Below are 20900 nucleotides of genomic sequence, written 5' to 3' on the forward strand. Positions count from 1 at the left end.
GGTTCTCTGAAGTTTCAAACCTTTTTTAAATAATATTTACCCATTATAGAGACTAGCAATATAAATTATTATGCACCAATTTGAACTGAAATATCATGATTGATTGTGGAACAGCAATGATTTGTTTTTTGCTTCACCATTTAAAATAATTAGCAGACAGTCAATTTGGAATTATAATTGAGGGCATGACCATGTATGGCATATGACTACCCTAATTATAGCCACTCTTTTAAAAGTTAAAGCAGTGCTAAGTGATTGAAGCTGAAATTATTTAATGAACTGAACTGTTTTGGTGCCAAAATGCCCATATCTCTAGAAATTTTCCAAAATATTTACTTCTCCCACAATCATGTTTATGGCTGGAAGAAGAATATCATTTTTTATTCTCTCATTCTATGATTTCATCCTTCATTATTTAATTGAATGGCATGTTAGAATATTTTTGTTTTAACCTGAATTCATCACTGCTTGTTTAATGTGACAGAACTGCTCTATAAGTGGCTGTATGTCTCTTTAATTAGTAACTGACCTCAGCATTAGTGAGTTGACATGATTTTGTACCTTTTTTCAGGCATCTTGTCAGTTTAATTCCGAATGTAACAGTGGAGGATTTGAAACGTGTTGGAAAACAACTGGTGGCACCTCTTTTTGATCCTAAGAGGTCTATGACCACGATAGTCTGTCATCCCTCTAAAGTTGAAGAAGTGGTCATGGGATTCAAGGAGTAAGTTATTTAACCAATCACCTCTTAGCTTTTGACATTATTCCTGGACCTATTACGGCCATGGAGTTCATTTGTGGAGTTCATGGAGATCATTTGGCCATTGAAAATAGGGTAGTTTCCTTCATCAAAGAAAACGAAAGACATTGATTGCGATTCGTTACCCACCAGTAGTCTATTCATAATACACAAATTATTTGGTTTTAGAAATACTGGTTTAGACGAATGGCAGTGGTCAATTTTATCCTCATTTGAAAAAGCCCAGATTGGCGCCCATGCGATGCCACTCCACGTGATGCCACAGGGACCTAGTTTCTATACGAGTAGATAGGAGTTTTACATCGTCTGAGATTACCAATGCATGCATGAGGCACAGAGCTCAGGGAAACATGTCTTAATAATCACCTATTAAAACTGGCTAAGGTCGGAAGGTTTTCTTTGCTTGATAAGGTATAAATAATCCTTATTTAAGCCAAGCACTACCAGCTAGCAGGGTACTCTGCTACCTGCTAGCATCCTGCGTCATATCAGCACTCATAGCCTCGCCCCAAGGTCACCTTACTTGTGGCAGCAGGAACCAGAGCGACGTCACTCGGAGTTTTCCCGGCATTCATACTTAGCTGTCGCGTTTTCGCACTCTTGAAAATTTTCACTTTTTGTTAGAACGTAGGTTCACTTTTCATTTAATCGCAAAAAATAGATATGTATCATCTTTTAAAAATCTAAAAGCGTGAATTACATACTCCAGGAGTAATAATCTTTCGATTTAGGCCATAAAATAATAATAGGAAACCACCCTATTCAGCCAATTAGTGAAGGCCTTAGATGAGGGTTGGATGAAGTAAAGTACCGAAGGGATTTTCTTCATATATGTGTAAATATTCATATTTATATTTTCGTCTTCTTTAAATTTTTACGTATACTTCGCTTTAGGAGAATTTAGTGTAAAGCTGCATCAATACTATCTCAGGGATGTTGGGTGATGATATTGTTCTTGATTAGAACTTGGATGATTCAGAGCCCTAGTTTTTTTTATCTGAATCTTGAATTTAGGAGGTTTTGCTTCATATTCTGTGTCTCGTGTATTCATAGCTTCATCTGTTTCCCTCCTTGTTTAATATGAGTCATGGAATTGATTCTGCTGTTGTTTAATAATGATTAGATAAAAAGCTGCAATTCAACAAGCGTGTAATAATAATTGCTAAGACATGATTAAATCTTGTGATGATGAAGTCTGTGGTGAAAGCATATTTAGCAAAGGGATTTAGTTAGAACGTAATAAGAATGTGTTTATTTACCATTAACTATGCTTTAGAAAATGTTGATAGTGAGGATAAAATCGGGAAAAAATATTTTTGAAAGTAGTCATTTATGTAATGCCGAGCAAGAGAAAAGAAATTATTAATTTTTTACTTATTTTTTATTATCATAGTCCTAGTCGGGGGATTGTATCTCATTTTTCTATTTTTAATGAACAAGGTGAAGAATATTGCTTGGCTGAGAAAAAATGTTTGGTTTCCATTTAAAGTCTTAGGCTTTTTTTAGTGTTCAAAAATTCCACTTTTTTAAGATTCTTGATTTTTAACCACTAATCAGCTTATTTAGACCCTCTGGCAATCTGAAACTTCCAAGATATGTATCACCAAGTCAATCATCTTGTGTGAGTGAGTGATTAGTTTGGTGTTATATACATACCAATGAAAGCTGATTAATAACAGCATCATTTTGTTTCTTTTCAGGACGGGCCGCACCTTGGCAGTTTGTCCCTCCCTAGAGAAAAGTTTCTTGAGTGACTGGTGATGGTGCATGCTTTTTTTTGGATAATTTGTGGAAAAAAATTAATACATGCGTTAACACTTCCTTTGGGGTTTAACATATGTCATTAATGTGAATGATCCAGAATATTTGCCTTGAAAACGTAGAGGGACATTGCTGATTTGTTTCTGTGTAAATTCCATACTTTTATAAATTTATATATTTGTATTTGTCCGCTGTGTAATTTCAGAAAGCTGCTGTACAATTAAAATGAGTATTTGAAGACTGACTGTTCTGTAAACCACATTATTCTCCCAAAAATATGTTTTTTAAAAAGCTATCAAGTTTAAGTTGTGCATTTTCCTTAAATAAAGTGATGGGGCACTTACTGTCTATAGAGATGTTTGTCACTTGGTAAAATCACCCTTACTGCATGTGTTTGTTAAAAGTTTTAATAATATTGTCACAGAATAGTTGGATTTAAACTTGAATTTTTGGTTATCCTTACATGCGCAATATCTAGGCTATGGATACAAAAATTTTAGGGGGTGTTTCATTTGGAAGCCCTAAGAATTTAAGGATTGTCTCCCTTGGAGACATCAGTGTAAAGGGTGGAGATAAATTATCACGAAATTTTAACCCTGGATAGCTGATGCCAGTAGGAACCAAAATTACTGATGATTTTTCGGTCAAAAACACACCAATTTTTAACTGCAGAAACTTTGAGCCAAGCACTCTGATTGGCTGTGAGTTTTCCTTGTTGATGGATGCCTTGGATACATTACGAACTCCTGCAGACGAAGCATTTGAAGTCACGAGTTGCCGATAGTAGTAGGCAACAGGGCAAACTCACAACCAGTAAGAGTGCTCGGCTCAGACTTCCTGTAGTTTAAAAATGATGCGTTTTTGACCTTAAACATCATCATTAATTTTTATTCCTACTGGCATTAGCTATACAAGGTTAAAATTTCATGACACAATGTTTCTTCGCCCTGAATGTCATGCAAACACTGGGTAGGAAATCTGAGAAGACCTCACCCAAATAATTCACTGGGGAAGCCTTGAATCCATAGTGTTGGTGTCCATCGCATCATTCCCATGCTAGATTGTTACCTGAAAAATGTGGGAGGCGGTGGAAAAGAGTTTCACTTGACAGGAGATGCTTTTTTTTTTTGGAGGTAAAGCTAAAATAAAACAAGAAGAGATACAAATGTGGTTAAATGCAGCTAATAGATGTTACTGGAGCCTATTAAAATCATTGGAGAGTAAATTCCTTTCAAGAAATACAATAATTAGGATATACGCAGTCATAATAAAGCTAGTTCTCTTTTATGGGTCAGAGGTATGGACTCTAACAAAACAGACCCAAAAGAAGTTAACCCTTAACTGAGGTCTGAGAGATTGCTGTGTTTTTAAAATTATAAATATTTTCAAAATTACTATTGTTTACTCGAATTATTGTGGCTATGGTAAGAGGTAGGAGATTTGTCTTCTTGAATTAAAAAAAAATAATTTTCTAGAGGCTGCAGGATTTGCATCTGCAACCATTAGGTTGGGAGTTGAGCGTGTTAACCACTACATCACTGTGCCACCTCAAAACCTATCAAGTGGTCCTGAAAAGGGACACACCAGCTCTTAAAATTTCAATATTCTTGACCTGAGACACATTACCACTTATGTATGAACCTAGAAATTTAGTTGAAGTAACATTCTCAGTGGACTTTTTATCAATTTAAATTAAAATAATTTCCAGGAGACGACCTTTACACCCAAATTAAACAACAATTACGTGACTTTTCAGTGCTTAATTTCAATCAGTGGCGCCGACTCCATGGGGCCTGAGGGAGCCCGAGCCCCCTCAAAAATTCGTTATGGTTGTGAGGAAAAATTGTGTCAGGCTTTTCGTTTTTCTGCGGAATGTCCAGATACCAAGATTCGAGTTATCAGGGTTCTAATGTTGATCATATGACTCTTCTAAAATGCTCAAAAACTTAAAACTCACTACTTATAAAATTTTCCGGGGCAAGACCCCCAGTTTGGCCCCCCCCCCAGTATTTATTGTAAGTCAGCATCCCTGATTTCAATTCATTATCAACGCACCAGAGATAAATAATTTTCATTTGCAGATTTTGAACTCAAATGGTAAGGTCATTTTTTGATGGGGTAGAAAGTAAGATGTTTGTTTCATCAGCACATATTAGGAATATAGGCAAAGGATGCTGGCAAATCATTAGTTTGGATTAGAAAAAGAATTGGGCCTTATATGGACCCTTGTGGCACACTTACGGAAGTGGTACTTATACTCTCAGCAATATTTGTTACCCTTGACATAGCTTGTGTTCGATTGGTGAGGTATAAAGAGTTAACCCATTTGTTAGCAATGCCTCTCATGCCCAGTTTATTAATGTTGTTGAGATATCAATGTCCATCATCATGTTAAGTTTTTAATTCCTCAGGTGATTCTGTGTTGGTTATTATTTCCCTGACCTACCCTTCACAGCTTTAAAAAGGTTTTCCAGGATCTGGAATAACAGGATTTGGCAAACACTTATGTGGTGAAAATTCATAAGGATTTGATCCTGTGTCCCCAGGATTTACATGCAACGATTTCACCTGACTGTTTCTGTGACTGGCATCAGGAGCGGAAATGTGTCTAAGGCCTGATATGCTCAGACAAGCTGCATTTAAATATTCATCAATCAATTTTATACATGTGTTTGTTGAGCTAGCAATATAAAACTTTCATCGGAGGGTCACATCATAAAGACCTCTGTGTAATAAAATTTTCAAGAAATTATGAAGGAGGGAGCACCTAGGTGGCTGCCCCCTTACTCCCTATCTTAATCAACTACCACCAGCTAGCAATGCAGCCCTAAATATTAGCCATAGAAATAAAAAGCCCAGGAATATTTTAGTTTCATGATCTGATTAGATTTGTTCATTGATTTAAAAATATTTATTGATGTATCTTTTACATTATAACCTTGAATATTTTTTTTGAATTTAGAAACTTATTTTAAACTACACAAAATATTTATTTTATGTATTAGCTTTTAAATTTTCACGATCCGTCAAAATTTTATATTAGACCATTGGATGTGTTTTTTGAAAATATATTTGTGGAGTAATAGACCCGTGGACTTGTTTCAACATTAATTTCTTGTTTCGGAATAAGAATAAATTCTTATGGTAACCACTTGTTTCCTTTTGAATGCTCGCGCGCCTAACGTTTTTGAATTTTGTGTTTTCGCTCTTCCGCCGTGTTTTGTTTTTGGCGGTTACAATTTTAACTTGTGTACGTTGTTGGCTGGTATACTGATTTCTAATTAGTGTTTTTATCGATGAAAAGTGAGTATATCTTTGCTTAATTTGTAGATAACTATTGAAATAGCACCGGTTTACTGATTTGCAACTTTGTGTACCCATGCTGCCCTTTCCTTAGAAATTTCAAATTTGTAGTTCACGCCCATGATTTGCTGTGACAGTTTATGTTTTGAAGAGTTTAATTTGTTATTTTATGCATCAAAATGTTCATATCTCGAATAAGTTAACTTATTGGTTTTAAAAGATATCGCCGTACCCTTCTTTTTTATCCGATACTTGTCAACTTATTGTTTTGAGTGGTTTGTTTTCCCAGATGTACGGAAGTTATGCTACAAATGACAGCCATGATCGTGATGGATCAGAATGTTCTACCTACCCTAGCAGTGTAGGAAGAACTGGCGGCTCAGGTCTCTTCTCCAGAAAATGGTAAATATACATACCATTGTATTCCCTGATTCCATTGCAGTATTTGAAATTGCAAGGAAGTATTCGCGGATGCAATTTTTTGTGGGTTTATTGGGGTTATTGCCAAAGATTTGGAAAGCTTGAATTCATCTGCTTAGACATTGAAAGTTGAATTCGTTAAGCTACGATTTTATGTTACCTTACCCGAACTAACGTGTGCCCTTCATACTTGTTCTTTTTTTAAATTAATAGGGGCAATAGAATAAACAGGAAGGATATTCAACCAATATCTGTAAATTTTGATTTCGACGAGGACAATGAGGAAGACTGCCCAGATAGTGCTGTTGGGAGGCATCACTTAACGGACTCAGCCAGTGGAGCGATGGAGAATCATGACACTGGGTGCCAAGATGAGGTAAATGTGTGAAAATACAGTTGGTAACTGTGCCAAGGATACGAAAGGAATTGAATGATATTCAGAATTGTATTTTTCGCTATCATGCATCAAATAATGCATTGGGAATAGTATCAGTTTTTTGGTTAAATGTTGCTGGAAATATCATTTTGAGTTTTGATTCTATTATTATTATGACATTACAATTTAACGGCGGACTGTTTCGACATTTAGTCTAAGTCTGACATAATGTTGACGTCATTTGCTGCTTCATTATCTGACAGGTTTGAGTGAAATACTTGTGCATATTTTTGCTACAGGAAGTATGCAAATTATATTTCAGGATTTTCAGTTATGGCTATTCATAGATGTTTGCATTTATTGCCTGTACCTCTTTTGTAATTGTGTGCTTGTAGCAAGTCTATGTTATATCCTGTCTGCTTTCTTAGGGCCATGTAATCAAAGCTCTGTGTGCAACAGAAACAAGCATCTTATTATTAGCATTCAGTTAATTTTAATTTGGAGCTTCAGCCTCATTCAGTGTCAATTGTCTAGTTTGTTCTCAGGTTTTATTAATTTAAATTATTATTTATCCCATTATGTTTAATGTATGAATTGTCTCATTTCAGGAGGAGGATCAGTCTTACTCAAATCTAGAAGATCATCATGATAAAGGGTAAGAACCTCATGTGTTCCCTAAGATATTATGAAGTTCCTGTATGGCTGTAATGTAATACCGTATATGTCTGAATATAGTCCCCCCTTTTTTCCAAAAATGCCCATGGTAAAAGTAAAGGGGGGGACTATACTCAAACGCATTTTTATTACTTTTCCCGAAACTGAAGCCTCAAAATTAGGGGGGGGGGGGGACTATATTCAGAGGGGGACTATATTCGGAGAAATATGGTAATAGTCTATGAACTTACCTTGATTTCATTATTCTGTGTCTTTTCTTAGTGATTTCTTGGAGAAAATATATCGTTAATGGAGTCAAGATAATTATACCCACCATTTATTCCACTAAGCAGGACTTCAGTTAATGGCTCAACATTGTTGTAGAACAAAAAAATGAAAAGTATAGAAAGGTATCAGATATTATATATTAGTGAGACAACTACACTGCCATAAAATTCTTTGTTTTTTTATCAACCTTTGCAGAAAGATGTAATCATTCGGCTTGCTCTCTTATCCACAGTCTACTCTTAAATAACCTTGCTACTGGATGTTGGGCGAGGAATTGATATTTGAAAAACACAGAGAATGGAGTGTATAATAAATATGGTCCTAATGTGGATATTTTATTTCTTAATTTAGAAAAATATTTCTCTTAACAGCAGATGAAGCATTACCCATAGGAGGGAAATTGAAAAAATTATTTTAATTGATTTTTGTTGCAATTATCAAATGTATATTAACTAACCCCCATGCTACGCAGAACAATTCAACAAATCAATAATTCATATTGGTGGATTATGATGCAGCAGAGGAAGGAGCACTGAGTTTTGTAATTGTCAGTTGCAATGCAAAGAACACACATACTGAATAAAATGTTTGAAGTGGAAGAGGTTGGTTGCCTAGGAAGCCGAGTAACCACTGATTGAGGAAGACAGAAAGAGGTTGTGGTGAGTTGCACTGGTGAAAAGGACAGTTTGTGTAAGAAAGAGTATACTTATGGCTAAGAATATAAGCATAGAAGTGTGGAAACAATTTCTCAGATGCTGAATGTGGAACCTGTGCCTTAATGAAAAAGAGAAGTGGATGTTTACAGCAGTGGAGAAGTTGGGAATGGAAGTATTTGAAATGTGATGCAAGCGAAGAATGATTAAGTTACAATAGATTGACAGATTGAGTAGTAAAGAAGTCCCTTATTGAGTGGGATAAAAAAGAAATCCTCTGAACACCTTATAAGACAATAAAACAATCATGTCATAATGACATTATGCAGAAATTGTTGGACAAGTGTTAGGAAGACAGTTTTAGAGTCATAGGTTTATGCGTGCTAGTGTTGTGCAAATAAACTGAGCAGTGCTGCCATTCAGCATTAGAGCATATTAAATAAATGCTGCACATTCTGGCAGTACGAAAGGTAAAAGAATACCCTGAATGACTTATTCAGGAGAGAGTATTGAAGTTGTAAAAGTTCTGAAACTGTTAAATTTGAAATGGTTATTGAAATGGAAATTTAGATAGCAGAATAGAGAGCTCTTTCAAGCCAATCTTCAGATTTTTGAAATGTGATGATGAATTTCAATGGTGTATTAACACCCTTGCTTTGAACCTGTTCACCCTAGTAGGACTCTTCAATTTTCGTGAAGTTGCTTTGATGTCCAAGCATTTTGTGTTCCATCAGTGCTGACTTTGAATCTTGTCCCTGTTGATTGGCCTGCTGACACCATGTCATGTTCCCCTTCAACATGTCTCCCCACCAATGCTTAGTTTTGACCATATAAGCATATTGCTGTCTGATCTTGGGTTTTCCCAGCGTATCAGTTGCAGAAAAGTTTCTCGGGTTTTCCACCAGACGACATCAACTGGTGGAAAACCCAAGAAACTTTTCTGCTAGCATAATGCTGCTTTCCACCAAGAAATCCAAAGTTTTTATAATTAATATCCCAGCTATTTTTATTCAGTCTGAAATATTATAATTTTGAAATTTATTTGTTGACTGTGTTGAAAGTTACTTAGTGAACTGATCTAGTGTGATGATCACTATGGCTTTGCTATTAATCACCTTTTGTTTTAAATACCTTCTGATTTCTAGTTACTAAAAATATTTTTCTCAGGTATTGTTGTTGCCATTGCTAAAAGGTTCTTTTGTTGTCGTAAGATTTTGGTGCATTTTTTGCATGGCATTCTTTTTCTTCCTCTTATACTTTTTTCTGTAATCCGTATAATTCCTGTCATTCAGTCAGTTGTGATAATTTACTATATTTTTATTTTATTATGTTTAGTAGAATCATGTTGTGATAAGGTTTTTCTTTACTTTTTTTGAACTGCAGTTAATTATTTCCGTTTTAGGTCCCGTCCTGGATCAGTCTCTAAGCATTTCACCGAAGCTACTTACCCAACATCAAGACACAATCGGTCTGGAGCATTCAATGCATTCTCTTCCTTTGCTGTGCCAACAAAAGGATGCAGTATTGAGGTATTCAATTATAGCATTTATTTACCAGTCCTATCATGGTCATAAATTCCTTACGGCCTTTTTACTTGGTACCATCATTTGCAAAAGTCGTGCAACGATATGAGCTCACCAGTTTAACTCTATTGTCGACATCTGGCAACCAACGAATTTGATTGATCGCTATCGAGGTGAGTATTCACGGTCCAAGTCAAGCTCTGTAATGACTCACTGTGAATGGATCATCATGATGTGGGGGAGAGCTGTGCCAAAGAGAAATTGCAAGCCCTTGTCATAGCGAACGGAAGTTGTTTGTTATTTGAGGCTCACAAAGCTTGAATAGTCTTAAATATTTATGGCAAAAACATCCATAATCATAATACATAGTGAAGTCATTATCTAATTTGTTATATTAAATAAATTACTTTCATGTACTAAAGAGAAACTTCTTCACTGGTACATCAATGATGTTGAATTAATGTTATTTACATGATGATTATTGCCAAGAAACTCCACTAATTTTATACGTTTTGCATTGATGCAGATATTTATAGTTGAGGACCTCAAATCCGGAAAGCTTGGGACCAAAGGGTTTTGGGATTTCTGGTCATAAGCTTCTAAATGTTGTTAATTTATTAATTAATAAATGAAATCAGGCTCTTGTGCTTGATATTTGAGATCCATACGTGTCCCTGCCTAAGTTGTTAGTGTATGCTCATAGGATGTGCTACCTTCCTACTCATCCCAAAACAAGGCTTGGAGAGTGGAGCCACGAGGTGGCATGTTAAAACACTATGCAGAGGAATTTTCAAACGTTCCGGATTTCTGGTTTTCTGGGTTTCTGGATTCCAGATCTGAGGTCTCAACTGTATATAATTAAACACATTGCATATTAGAGCTGCGAAGTCTCTTAAGTCGTGACTCAAGATTTTAAGCTAAGAAACAAAATATTTAAAATCCCCGTGAGGGGCTTGCCTCATACCCTCATGATAAAAATACTTTATTTTGGGTAACATCATGAATATTAATTTTAAGCGAGTAATAGCAATGGAATCTTGCGACTGAAATGGCTGACTTAATGTCTCACCCATCCATTCTTGCTGTCATGAGCCATGGAGACTCTAGTTAGATTGTTCCATATCGATGGCTAAGTTCTAACAACATGTATCTCAAAAATAGCAACTTTTTAGGAGAGCAAAAAACAATTAATATTTTTAATTGTATACTGAAATTAAAAACCAAAAGTGCATAAAACTCAAAAAAGAAGCTTTCATTTGCAAACAAAGAGTTGTTATTTGCTTGTATTTTATTATTTAATGTTTTTACACCATGTTTCAGATACCAGTCTCAAACCGGCAGAATTTGAGATACATGTTGATAGAACTTAGCCATCGATACATCTTAATTTCTTAGGATATCGAGGCAAAATCAAGATCGATTGAGAGTGGCGCAGCTCTATTTGTTGTGGGACTTTTGCAAATGATATTAATTAAGTTAATATGTGAATGCATGAACGATTTTGGGGCACCGAAGTGGGACATGTATGAACATACGAACTAAATTTGAACAGGTTGTATTTTATATTCATATATTTGCACAAGTTGGATGGTTTCAAAGTGCATTTTCATATCCATGCATTTACACATTAACTCTTACATACGTATGCATTGCATGACTAGCCCTTTCGGTACTGTCTTTGTTTATTATGCTTTTAATGCATGTGGTTATTCTCTTTAAGGGTACACCATGGAGGTCATCTTTTTTGAAAACCATTGAAAAAACAGGCCATGGTGAAAAGACATCGGAGAGTATGTTGATAAAGACTCCTTTGCCGGAGAGGTAGGTGTTGTTTTTACTATAAATTTGGATGGGTTGATACCAAAATGTATCATTGTGTTTCTCTAATTTCAATTCCTGAAAAATCTCGAAAGCCTGCATTAAGCCTATGTCATCTGCTGAAATCATAAATATAAGCTTTATCTGTGGAAGATTAATTCAAGGCATTTTTTCAACTGTTGCAGGCATTAATTGTAAATTCATGTTAGAAACTGCTTTAGTTTGGATATGTATGGAAAAGAAATGAGGCAATCACCATGGTAATTTGGCATGATGATATCAGATTTCTCCAGCCATGTTGCTTTTAAGTATTGCTGATATCAGTAAGAACCTAAAGTGATTAAATTTTGCTTCTGGCACCAGTTTATGAGACTCATTGATACATTGATTTTACTTATCCCAGCTACAAATATATATATGAAAACCGCATGCAATGTTTTAACATTGCCATTGGTCAAGGTAGGAATGTCAGGGATTGTTGAACGTTGAGATTGGGAATTTGGGCTTAAAGTGGGTGGGATATCAATACATACCTACTATAACAGTCTATTGAAGGGCTATTAGTATTTACTTAGGATTTACTCTGGTAGGGTTTTGGTACAAGTTATTTTGGGGAGTATGTATGTACTTGTGGGACAATGGAAATCAAAAGGAAATATTTACAAAAATAAATGTTTGCTTACTGCCATTTACAGGTTTGCATTTTACCATTTAAAGTTGAGACAAAGTATTTAAAAAAATAAGTTTTGAAATATCCTTTAAATTACTTCTTAAAAATGCCACAATAATTACTCCAAAAATTTCATGTCAAGGCATTATCCTCAGTGGTGGTTATTTCAATATTTTGTGTTAATTTACAGTTGAGGACCTAAAATGTGGAATCCAGAAACTCGGAAAACCAGAAATCCGGAACGTTTGAAAATTCCTCTGCGTAGTGTTTCGATTGGCCACCTCGCGGCACCACTCTCCAAGCCTTGTTTTGGGACAAGTAGGAAGTTAGCACACGCTATGAAGATACGTTAACAACCTAGGCAGGGACACGTAGGGATCTCAAATATCGAGCGCAAGAGCCTGAATGCATTTATAAATTAATTAATTAACAAAATATGTATAGAAGCATTTGCACAGATTTACTGTCTGACTAAGGAAGGTATCGATAGATATCGCAACGTCTGCTGGTGAATGCTATCAACGAGAGCTATTGAGCATGAAGAAAAAGATGTATTTTTTGCTCGTTCTCATCCAGTATTAAGCATGTATAGTTTATGCTGCAGAAGCTACGGTCGTGATATGATGACTCATTCGGCAAGTTTTTTTCCTCCTTCAACTTACTGTACTTGTATCCATCTAAGGCGGCAAATGTTGTTCTAGGGGTTGTTCGACAGACCACCCACACTTTCACGTGTTGCTAGGCCTCTGCTCCTTTTACACGGCTGAGAGGATTGAGACTGTATATTTGCTATCCATCGGTTGCGTGCTTTAGTTGTGAGGTGTACAGTTAATATTTCACACTTCATGACTGACGTACTACTGCTAGAAGGGTTATGCTAATTTATGTTAAAATCCCTTTCATGTGTTTTCTGAGTTATGGTTTTATTGCATTAAAAAAAAAAAGTGTACCACTTTTTCTGCGTGCTGAAGTCCAGAAATCCAGAAACCCTTTGGTCCCAAGCTTTCCGGATTTGAGGTCCTGTACTGTATTAGTAAAATTGTTCTTGATATATATTTATATTAAAGGATCATGCATAAAAAATGTGTGTATTTCACATAGGGAATAAATATCAGTTAGGACAGCAATATTTTAGGCTGCATTTTGGCCTATAGATGATTTAATACGTACCTGTGTATTTCATTTCATGACTTATGTCCTAAGATGTTATTGTGGTAAACATCATGTTTGTAAGTCGAGGAGTTCCTATACTATACACTAAGACCTCTGATTTTTTTTAACTGGCTAACTAACTACGTAACTCACCCTAAAACTTTGAAACTGGTGTTACTTATTGACTTAATCTGCCTTTTTTCACAACATTTTTAACAATGTTGATACCATGATTCCATGGCGGCAGCTTAGGCTTCTTTAGGAGCCTGTTTTGACCACTGGAAAATTTCCTCGATGGTTTGGTTTGTTGTCACTCAAATTTCTGCCGTCGTTAAACTGTCGTACCAATGGATGCACTTTCGACACATCCATAACTACATCACCGCACATCTCCTTCAACTGTTGATGAATTTCCAATAGTGTCGCACCATGAAAATGCAGGAAACAAATGTTTGCACACTGTTCATGTGAGGAAAACGTCGTAATTTCAAGTATCTAAAAGTTCTTTTTCTCTATGCTGCTGAGTGAGTTGTATCTGTCCTAAAGTTCAGCCATCTTTGTCACATATTGACCAAGAGTTCACACTCATTTCAAAACAACACATATGTCTATATTCTGGAGAAAAAAATTGGAGACCTTAGAACTTGAATGCACCTTGTAAATAGTTTGCATATGCAAGTGTTTTGCAGAAATCAAGGAAAATTTCAATATTTTACATTGGAGTTTGCTTGCGGAAGATAACTTACACCTAAAATGGTCTATGTTAATAGTTATGGTCATTGTCCAGTCCAGCATTATACAGAGTATATGAAAGTTTTAAATGAGACTTAAGTGCTTAAGTTTGATATCAAATTTGCACTTGAAAGTCCTATAAGAATACCGGTCTGGATGTGTACATTTTGGTGCTAGAAATAAATGAAAAAGGTTTTAAAAAATGACAATAACTTGCCTTTAAGGTAAAATTTGTTTATGAAAACTAGTAGCCATAAATATATGTAATGAACTATGTATTATGTTTTAATGATGTGTGGTTGCAACTTCTGGGAAACATACTTAGTTAAAGAATTTCATTGTTTTGGGAAAGTCATTGTTAAGGAAAATGAAAAAGTAAACTTGTGAAAAAGATTGATATAGAATGCAATGAAGTTCTTCATTTCCGGTTACTTCCACCTCAGTTGCTGTGGCGATGACAACAGTCTGACTTCATAGTGCACTACGGAAACCTCAATCCTCACATAAAATGCAATGTTTCCGTTGGCTAAGTACAGTGCAACCTCGATATAACGACACCCCACGGTGCATTAATAAACACTCGCTATAGCGAATTGTCGCTTTACCGGAGGTGGAGCAAATAATAGCCAATATACCTGTTGCGAACAGATATACAGGAACAGGAGTGGTGCGGCGACAGATAATCATCTATCAGATAAACGTAAGCATAAATCCAGACGAAAGGCGATGTTTTTTTGCATCACTTATTTTCCTTACTCAAACAACGACTTACTATTCAAACAATTTATAAGCGCCGCACTGAATAAAAATCATGGAAAGCATTGTTTCGTCAATCATTATGCCAATGCGCAACCGAGGAAGCCATTTTTCTATGCACTTAATTAGTTCATTTACGTGATCATTCTATTATTTTGGTATTTTCCACTGAAAATTCCAAAATTAACTGATAAAACAGTACATATCGCGGTTATTTAATGCCTCAAATGTTTCCATTGGTGTATATTTATTGTTTCTGTACGTTAAGCGGCAGTGAAGTGAAATAACGCATTAAATTTGTTTCTACACGCGAAAACGGTGGAAGGTTGTATAACGTTCCTGCCTTGGAAGACTTTTTCTATCAGATAATGTAATATCTACATCATCTACGGTAAAAAGTTTGCTAAGCTTAAAAAGTGATGTGATTTAAATTGCCGTTGTTGAAAAAAGTTTCTTTTTGAGTGTTACGCTCGCGACGTATTTGAAATAATACACAGAGTTTACCACGGCACTGCAAACGAGAATTAGTTGTTCTGTGAGTTCTTCCAGCGGCCACCAGGGGATGCTCGGCTACCCACGTTACAAAAGAGAGCGCCAGTACGACTCCGACCACTGACGCGAATAGTTCACCCTTGTAAATCCGCAACGGAGAATAAATACGTCCATCCTGACAATTCACGCTGAGTATCATTGCTTCGTACATCCTACATCATCGCTAAGGCACACTACCTACCTTTGGAGGCATCATTGCGAGAAATACCTCATACTGCAAGGGTTTTGTCGGGGAGTTGTATGTAAAAAAGTTCCGTTTCGTCTATGTTATATGACGCGGGGAATACTTCTAAAGATTCTTATGATCGGAGTCCTTTCTTCTACGACTTCGGGTTTACACCGAAGGCATCACCAGCAATTATGAGGGGAGATAACGCTTTGGTGCTTCGCATTAGTATAATCAACCTTCCGAACTCTTAAAATTCTCGATTCGCAATCTATCCCTGAAATACTCCGCTTTAGGCTTAGGCGTAGCCCCTTTCTCGGAAGTTCCCGCTGATTTGAGTGGGCAAAACCACCCGAACAAAGCTCCTTCTAAGTCTTCATGGTCTGCATTCCTTGGGCGCTTTTGCTTTTTTTATTGCGAAGAGCAAATAGGAAGATAAATTAATTTCGACACTCTCATATTACTCCTTTATTATTATTTTCTCGCTTAGACGTGTTTGGTGTTTTTTGGCCGTGGTGACTGCCATCAAATGCTTTCTATTCACGCAACTCACGGACGTGCGGATATGCTGCCGACTGCTTTCTGCCGGCCGAGGAACAAAAGAAGATGAAGCATTCGCGAATGCTAGTGCCACAATATTTTCACCAAAATTAACTACTTATTTATCGAACGACAGTTTACCACATAAATTTGAGACTGAGCACTCCATTAACTTCATTTCTAACAGATCGCTAGCAATTACAGAGGTTAAGGAGTCTTGATGAATGTCTTCCGGTGGTGAAACCCTCGCTATGGCGAGAGCCAGCACCAAAAGGGTCTCGTAAAAACAAATTTTTTTACACGCTTATTATATGGTCAATTGACGGTGCATCGGCTATCTCTCGTTATAGCGGGAGTGTCGCTATAGCCCGTACTCGCTTTAACGAGGTTCCACTGTAATTAAGTTGATGGTTTGTGGTGTTACTTTATGGAATTTATTCATATTGAATGAAAATTCAACTATGTTTTTCCACATAAAATATTTATTAGATCACTACCATGGTTTCAACGCAGTGCATCATCCTCAGGCCCTGAGGATGATGCAGTGCATTGCAACCATGGTAGTGATCTAATAAATGGCTATGTAATTAATGGAAAGAATAATAACCTTGGAATGGAACAATACATTTGCTCATGATCAAAATCTCTGCATTTTCTCCTTTTAGGTCAGTTAGTGAAGATAATAGTAATTATGGTGGTGACAGTGGAATTGGACTGATGGCCACCAAATCTTTGAATGCTTCCAATAAGTCTTCTGCCAGAGGGCTGTTTACACCTGGTCATCCGAGAAGTTCAGGTGATCCACATGATTTGCTGTCAGGTTTCATACCTTTGCATAATAAGCTGCCAAATGTAGCAGAGGAAAAAATCTGTACTAAGCCTGCTTTGGCCAAGTCAACTCCTCTTTTGTCCAAATCCAAAGCAAACAATCAGCAGCTGCTGGTAAGTCATGATTAAATAATATGCATTAACTGTTTTTACCCTTAAGCTGCGGGAGTGTCACAGCTATGCTGCCTGAGTGGCAAAAATATTTTTCTGTCGACTCCGGGCGAGTGTCTAGCAGGTAGTGGAGCCTCATAATCCGGGACTGCCCACCCTATCCCCTGAAGACAGACCATGAATATAAAATGTCCTTGGTAATTACGCAGGGACGGAAGACCCACCACCAAAAGTATAAGAAAGAGAAACCTATGCTTTCAAAGAAGTTTCCCCAGCTAATGGACAACGGGAAGACGAATACATTCCTAGGAAATACGAGGATTCATTGAAATTGTTTTCATCGGTAATGCACCGCGGAGAGCTAGGAGCTCTCTCTCAGAGAAGGGATAATCTGGGTAGCGCACCTAGATTAATGAGAAAAAATATGATAATTATGATGATTTAATATGATTATTTTTTTATGATGATTTCGAGGACTAGTCACCCGTGGTGAGGGTCACCCTTAGTCACCTAGACTAGTCACCCTTTTCCTGCACTCACCATGCAGACCATACAAAAACATTCCCACAGCCTAAGGCCCAGCGCACACAGTGTGACTGTTTTACAACTACCGTTGCAAACCAGTTGCGCGCGCAACTGTTTTGTGACCTCGACAATGTATTTGAGTGGGGATGCGCACACGACGCGACTGGTTTTTGACGATCTCAAAACAGTCTGAAACCAGTCTGAAACCGTCTGAAACAGTCTGAAACCGTGGGCCCGCGGTTGCATTTGCGTTGCAGGCTTCCGTTGCACGAGACCACGTGGTGTTTTGGTGATATTTTGACGGCCGCATAGTGTTGATCTCAAAATGAATGATCAAGAAGTCAACATGAAGCTCGTTGGAGCAGTAGAGAAGCATGACGTCCTGAACAAATACAAACTATCTAATGTCTTTGGTATTGATAATAGTTCACAGCGTCTTCTTCGCCTGACTCAGTGATAGTAAGTGCTGACGGCCAAGGCAAGGGCTAAAAAACAACACGGACCGCACTAAATAAACACTCCACTGATTGCACAATAGACAAAACTGATTTACAACCAGCCCTTTGTCATTACACTCGTGTGCGGACAGGAGTTTTGTTTCAGTTGCAAACTGGTTACAGACGCAACCGATTCCCAACTGTGGTTACTAAATAGTCGCTCCGTGTGCGCTGTTAACATCTTGCAACAAGCACAGAATATGTTTGGGTTCGTTCAATTTATTGTTTAATTTCAATGAGTTGGTTCAATTTATTCATGATTCAAATGCAAAACTTAGTTTTGAATACTATAGTTATTTTATAAAAATCCACTATTCCACTAGTGTGACTTTGTGAGCTGCATAGCTTTGCTATTGTGGACACAAGTACGTGGAGCATCGTAAGATTCTGTGCTTGTTGCTAGATGTTAACTCTTAGGCTGTGGGAATGTTATGGTACGATCTGCATGGTGAGTGCGGGAAAAGGGTTTTTCAACGTTTGACCAGATTTTCTTACCACTGGCATCCTTTCCTACTATGGGTTAGGAAATTTCCGGGTGCTGTTGATTAGGGGATGGTTGGGTTGGGTTCGGTGCTTGGTTAGGTGTCACTGTGGGTGGGGTGGGTGGAGGGTTGGATGAGTAAGTGGGAAAGTGGAGGAGGGGGGAGTGAGAAGGGTAAAGGTGGTTGTTAACGAGGTATGAGTCCCTGTGGCTTAAAATTTCCAGCTCTTCCAAGGCGTCTAATCTCCGTCCTTTCATCTCAAAGTGAAGAATAGTTGGAGTGAAGTCACTATTGTGCCCCATGTCTGTAAGATGTTTTGCGAAATGTGAATTGTCTTTTCCCTGTCTATTATACATCTGGTGCTCAGCTTCTCTGATGGAAAAACTCCTCCCTGTTTGGCCGATGTAAATTGCATCACAGTCGGTACAATTAAGGCGATATACTCCACTCCGTTCCTGTGGAATTTCCTTGTCCTTAGGTGATCCAAGCATGCTCATCAGTTTACGGTGGTTATAAAAGGCTGTTTTTTTCCATAGGGAGTAGAAGAATCTGGATAAGTTAGAGAGAATGAATGTTAAGATTTTTAAACAATTGTGCGACTGGTTTTGGCTAGATCTGTGCTTTGCCTACAAAATTCAATAGTGCTGGCATCCTCTTTCTGTTACTCTTGTCATCCTAACTGATGGAGTCTATGGTAGCTATCTGTCACTTGAGACTGAAAAATGAGTTCCCAGTGTAATGAGCTGCAAATTAAATTTTAAGTGTGGAACTTAGTACTGAGTTAATATTGGGATTTTTACAGAGTTTGAGTTGACTCGAAGTTGGAGGTTGACCTGCCAGTGTCCTTGCCTCTAACACAAAGGTGTGATTCACATCAATGCCAAGTCTACTCAAAATAATATTCTGAATCTTTCAAAATGAACTCAGTCTCGGATACATACTCAATGTGTATTTAATCTTCATTTTGCAATCCATAGTGATTGTAACTGCATTCACACAATAAAGGCCATTGGCATGGAAGTAAGCATATGTGTTAATGTATTGTGTAATCAGGCCTTAAGTTCGAGACCGCAGAGATGGAAATTCTCTGCAGTCAGCATGTGGAAATAATGAATGCCTGCTTTGCATTTTACATAATCATCTGTCATCTTTTTTCAGGGTGAGGAAACCCCTATGAAGAGTATTCCATTAGAGAGGACGGACATAATGGAGCTGGTTAAAATCCACAAGTCAGAAAAGAAAGGTGCAAAGAGTAGCTCTCATTTTGAACACATGTTTGATGAATCTAACAAAGAAAACTTCACTTTTGGAATGCAACGCGATACTGGTCCTTCTCAAGGATCAGAGAAGGAAGCTGAAGAAATAAAGTTTACAAGAAGTGTCTCGCATGCTTCCATCTTGAGGCATGATAATGGTATGTACCTCTTAATCTCTGCTGATTCATTTACTCAATTCTTAGTGTTGTTACAGATTTATGTACTACACCTCCCAGTCAATGCTTTTTAATTTCTAAATGTATGAATGCTAGAATTAGCATAAAAATGCACCAGTAAGCAGACCGTGGTGTGATTCTAGGTCTTGGGTAATTTTTTCTGTAGCAATTATTGTGAGTTAGAAAGCAAGATTAAAAGGATCTGGTGCTGTTATCCAGTTAAAGTATTTCCTTTCAATTATCCGTGACAAAATTCATATTTCCTTTAAAGGGTCAGGAAATTGAACTACTAACCCTTCAAGAAATTTTTAAATTAAGTGTTGGTCTGAAATTTCACACTTCTTACCTTGAAAAAGTCTGCTATTTATATTCTGTGAATTGGTAGATACCATGCATCAATATCTTACTTAAGAATTAGGGGGGTTGATGTTACTTTCAAAATCATCCATTGATATCAAGTGTGCACTCGTTTTCAAAAAAAAGTAATTCGGGTAATGTTGTCCAAAAAATCTTATGAACACTCATTTCCATTGTTTGTGGCCCTAAGGTTGTTGTCACTGAGGCATTTGTATTTATTCAAAGTCCTAAAATTGTTTTATGTCAGAAGTGGCAATATGCTGAGTGGATGTGATAAATACAAATATAATTTAAGGAGTGGGTCATGTGTTGTAACAAACTGACCAAGGTTGTCATTTTATAAATGTTGTTTTATTTACATGGGGCCAAAGTTATTTCATTTACTGCCTGCTAAAATTAAAAAAAATAAATCACCAAATAAAATGTTAAGACTTGCCAAAGACTGGCTTTTCTCACAAGAAATAATTGGACATTTACTTTGATGTTGCATCTTTAAAACAATTAATATTAACTGCATTATTATTTTATTTTATTGACAAACATT

General features: G+C 36.9%; 2 protein-coding genes across 2 annotated transcripts in view; both read left to right on the forward strand.

The window, feature by feature from the left end:
- The window catches only part of LOC124168959 (uncharacterized protein C05D11.1-like), a 28460-nt gene extending 25587 nt beyond the window's left edge, over positions 1–2873 (forward strand). Inside the window, exons 18-19 of the mRNA XM_046547380.1 lie at positions 572–724; positions 2461–2873. Of these exons, the coding sequence (XP_046403336.1) occupies positions 572–724; positions 2461–2521 (214 nt within the window). The 3' untranslated portion in view covers positions 2522–2873. The remainder of the gene's footprint in view (positions 1–571; positions 725–2460) is intronic.
- Positions 2874–5715: 2842 nt separating this feature from the next.
- LOC124169230 (uncharacterized threonine-rich GPI-anchored glycoprotein PJ4664.02-like) overlaps positions 5716–20900 on the forward strand; it is a 31554-nt gene continuing 16369 nt past the window's right edge. Inside the window, exons 1-8 of the mRNA XM_046547772.1 lie at positions 5716–5824; positions 6114–6226; positions 6458–6620; positions 7229–7275; positions 9618–9744; positions 11459–11559; positions 16790–17066; positions 19726–19981. Of these exons, the coding sequence (XP_046403728.1) occupies positions 6114–6226; positions 6458–6620; positions 7229–7275; positions 9618–9744; positions 11459–11559; positions 16790–17066; positions 19726–19981 (1084 nt within the window). The 5' untranslated portion in view covers positions 5716–5824. The remainder of the gene's footprint in view (positions 5825–6113; positions 6227–6457; positions 6621–7228; positions 7276–9617; positions 9745–11458; positions 11560–16789; positions 17067–19725; positions 19982–20900) is intronic.

Source organism: Ischnura elegans, chromosome 12 (genome assembly GCF_921293095.1).
Source record: "Ischnura elegans chromosome 12, ioIscEleg1.1, whole genome shotgun sequence".
NCBI classification, from domain to species: Eukaryota; Metazoa; Arthropoda; class Insecta; order Odonata; family Coenagrionidae; genus Ischnura; species Ischnura elegans.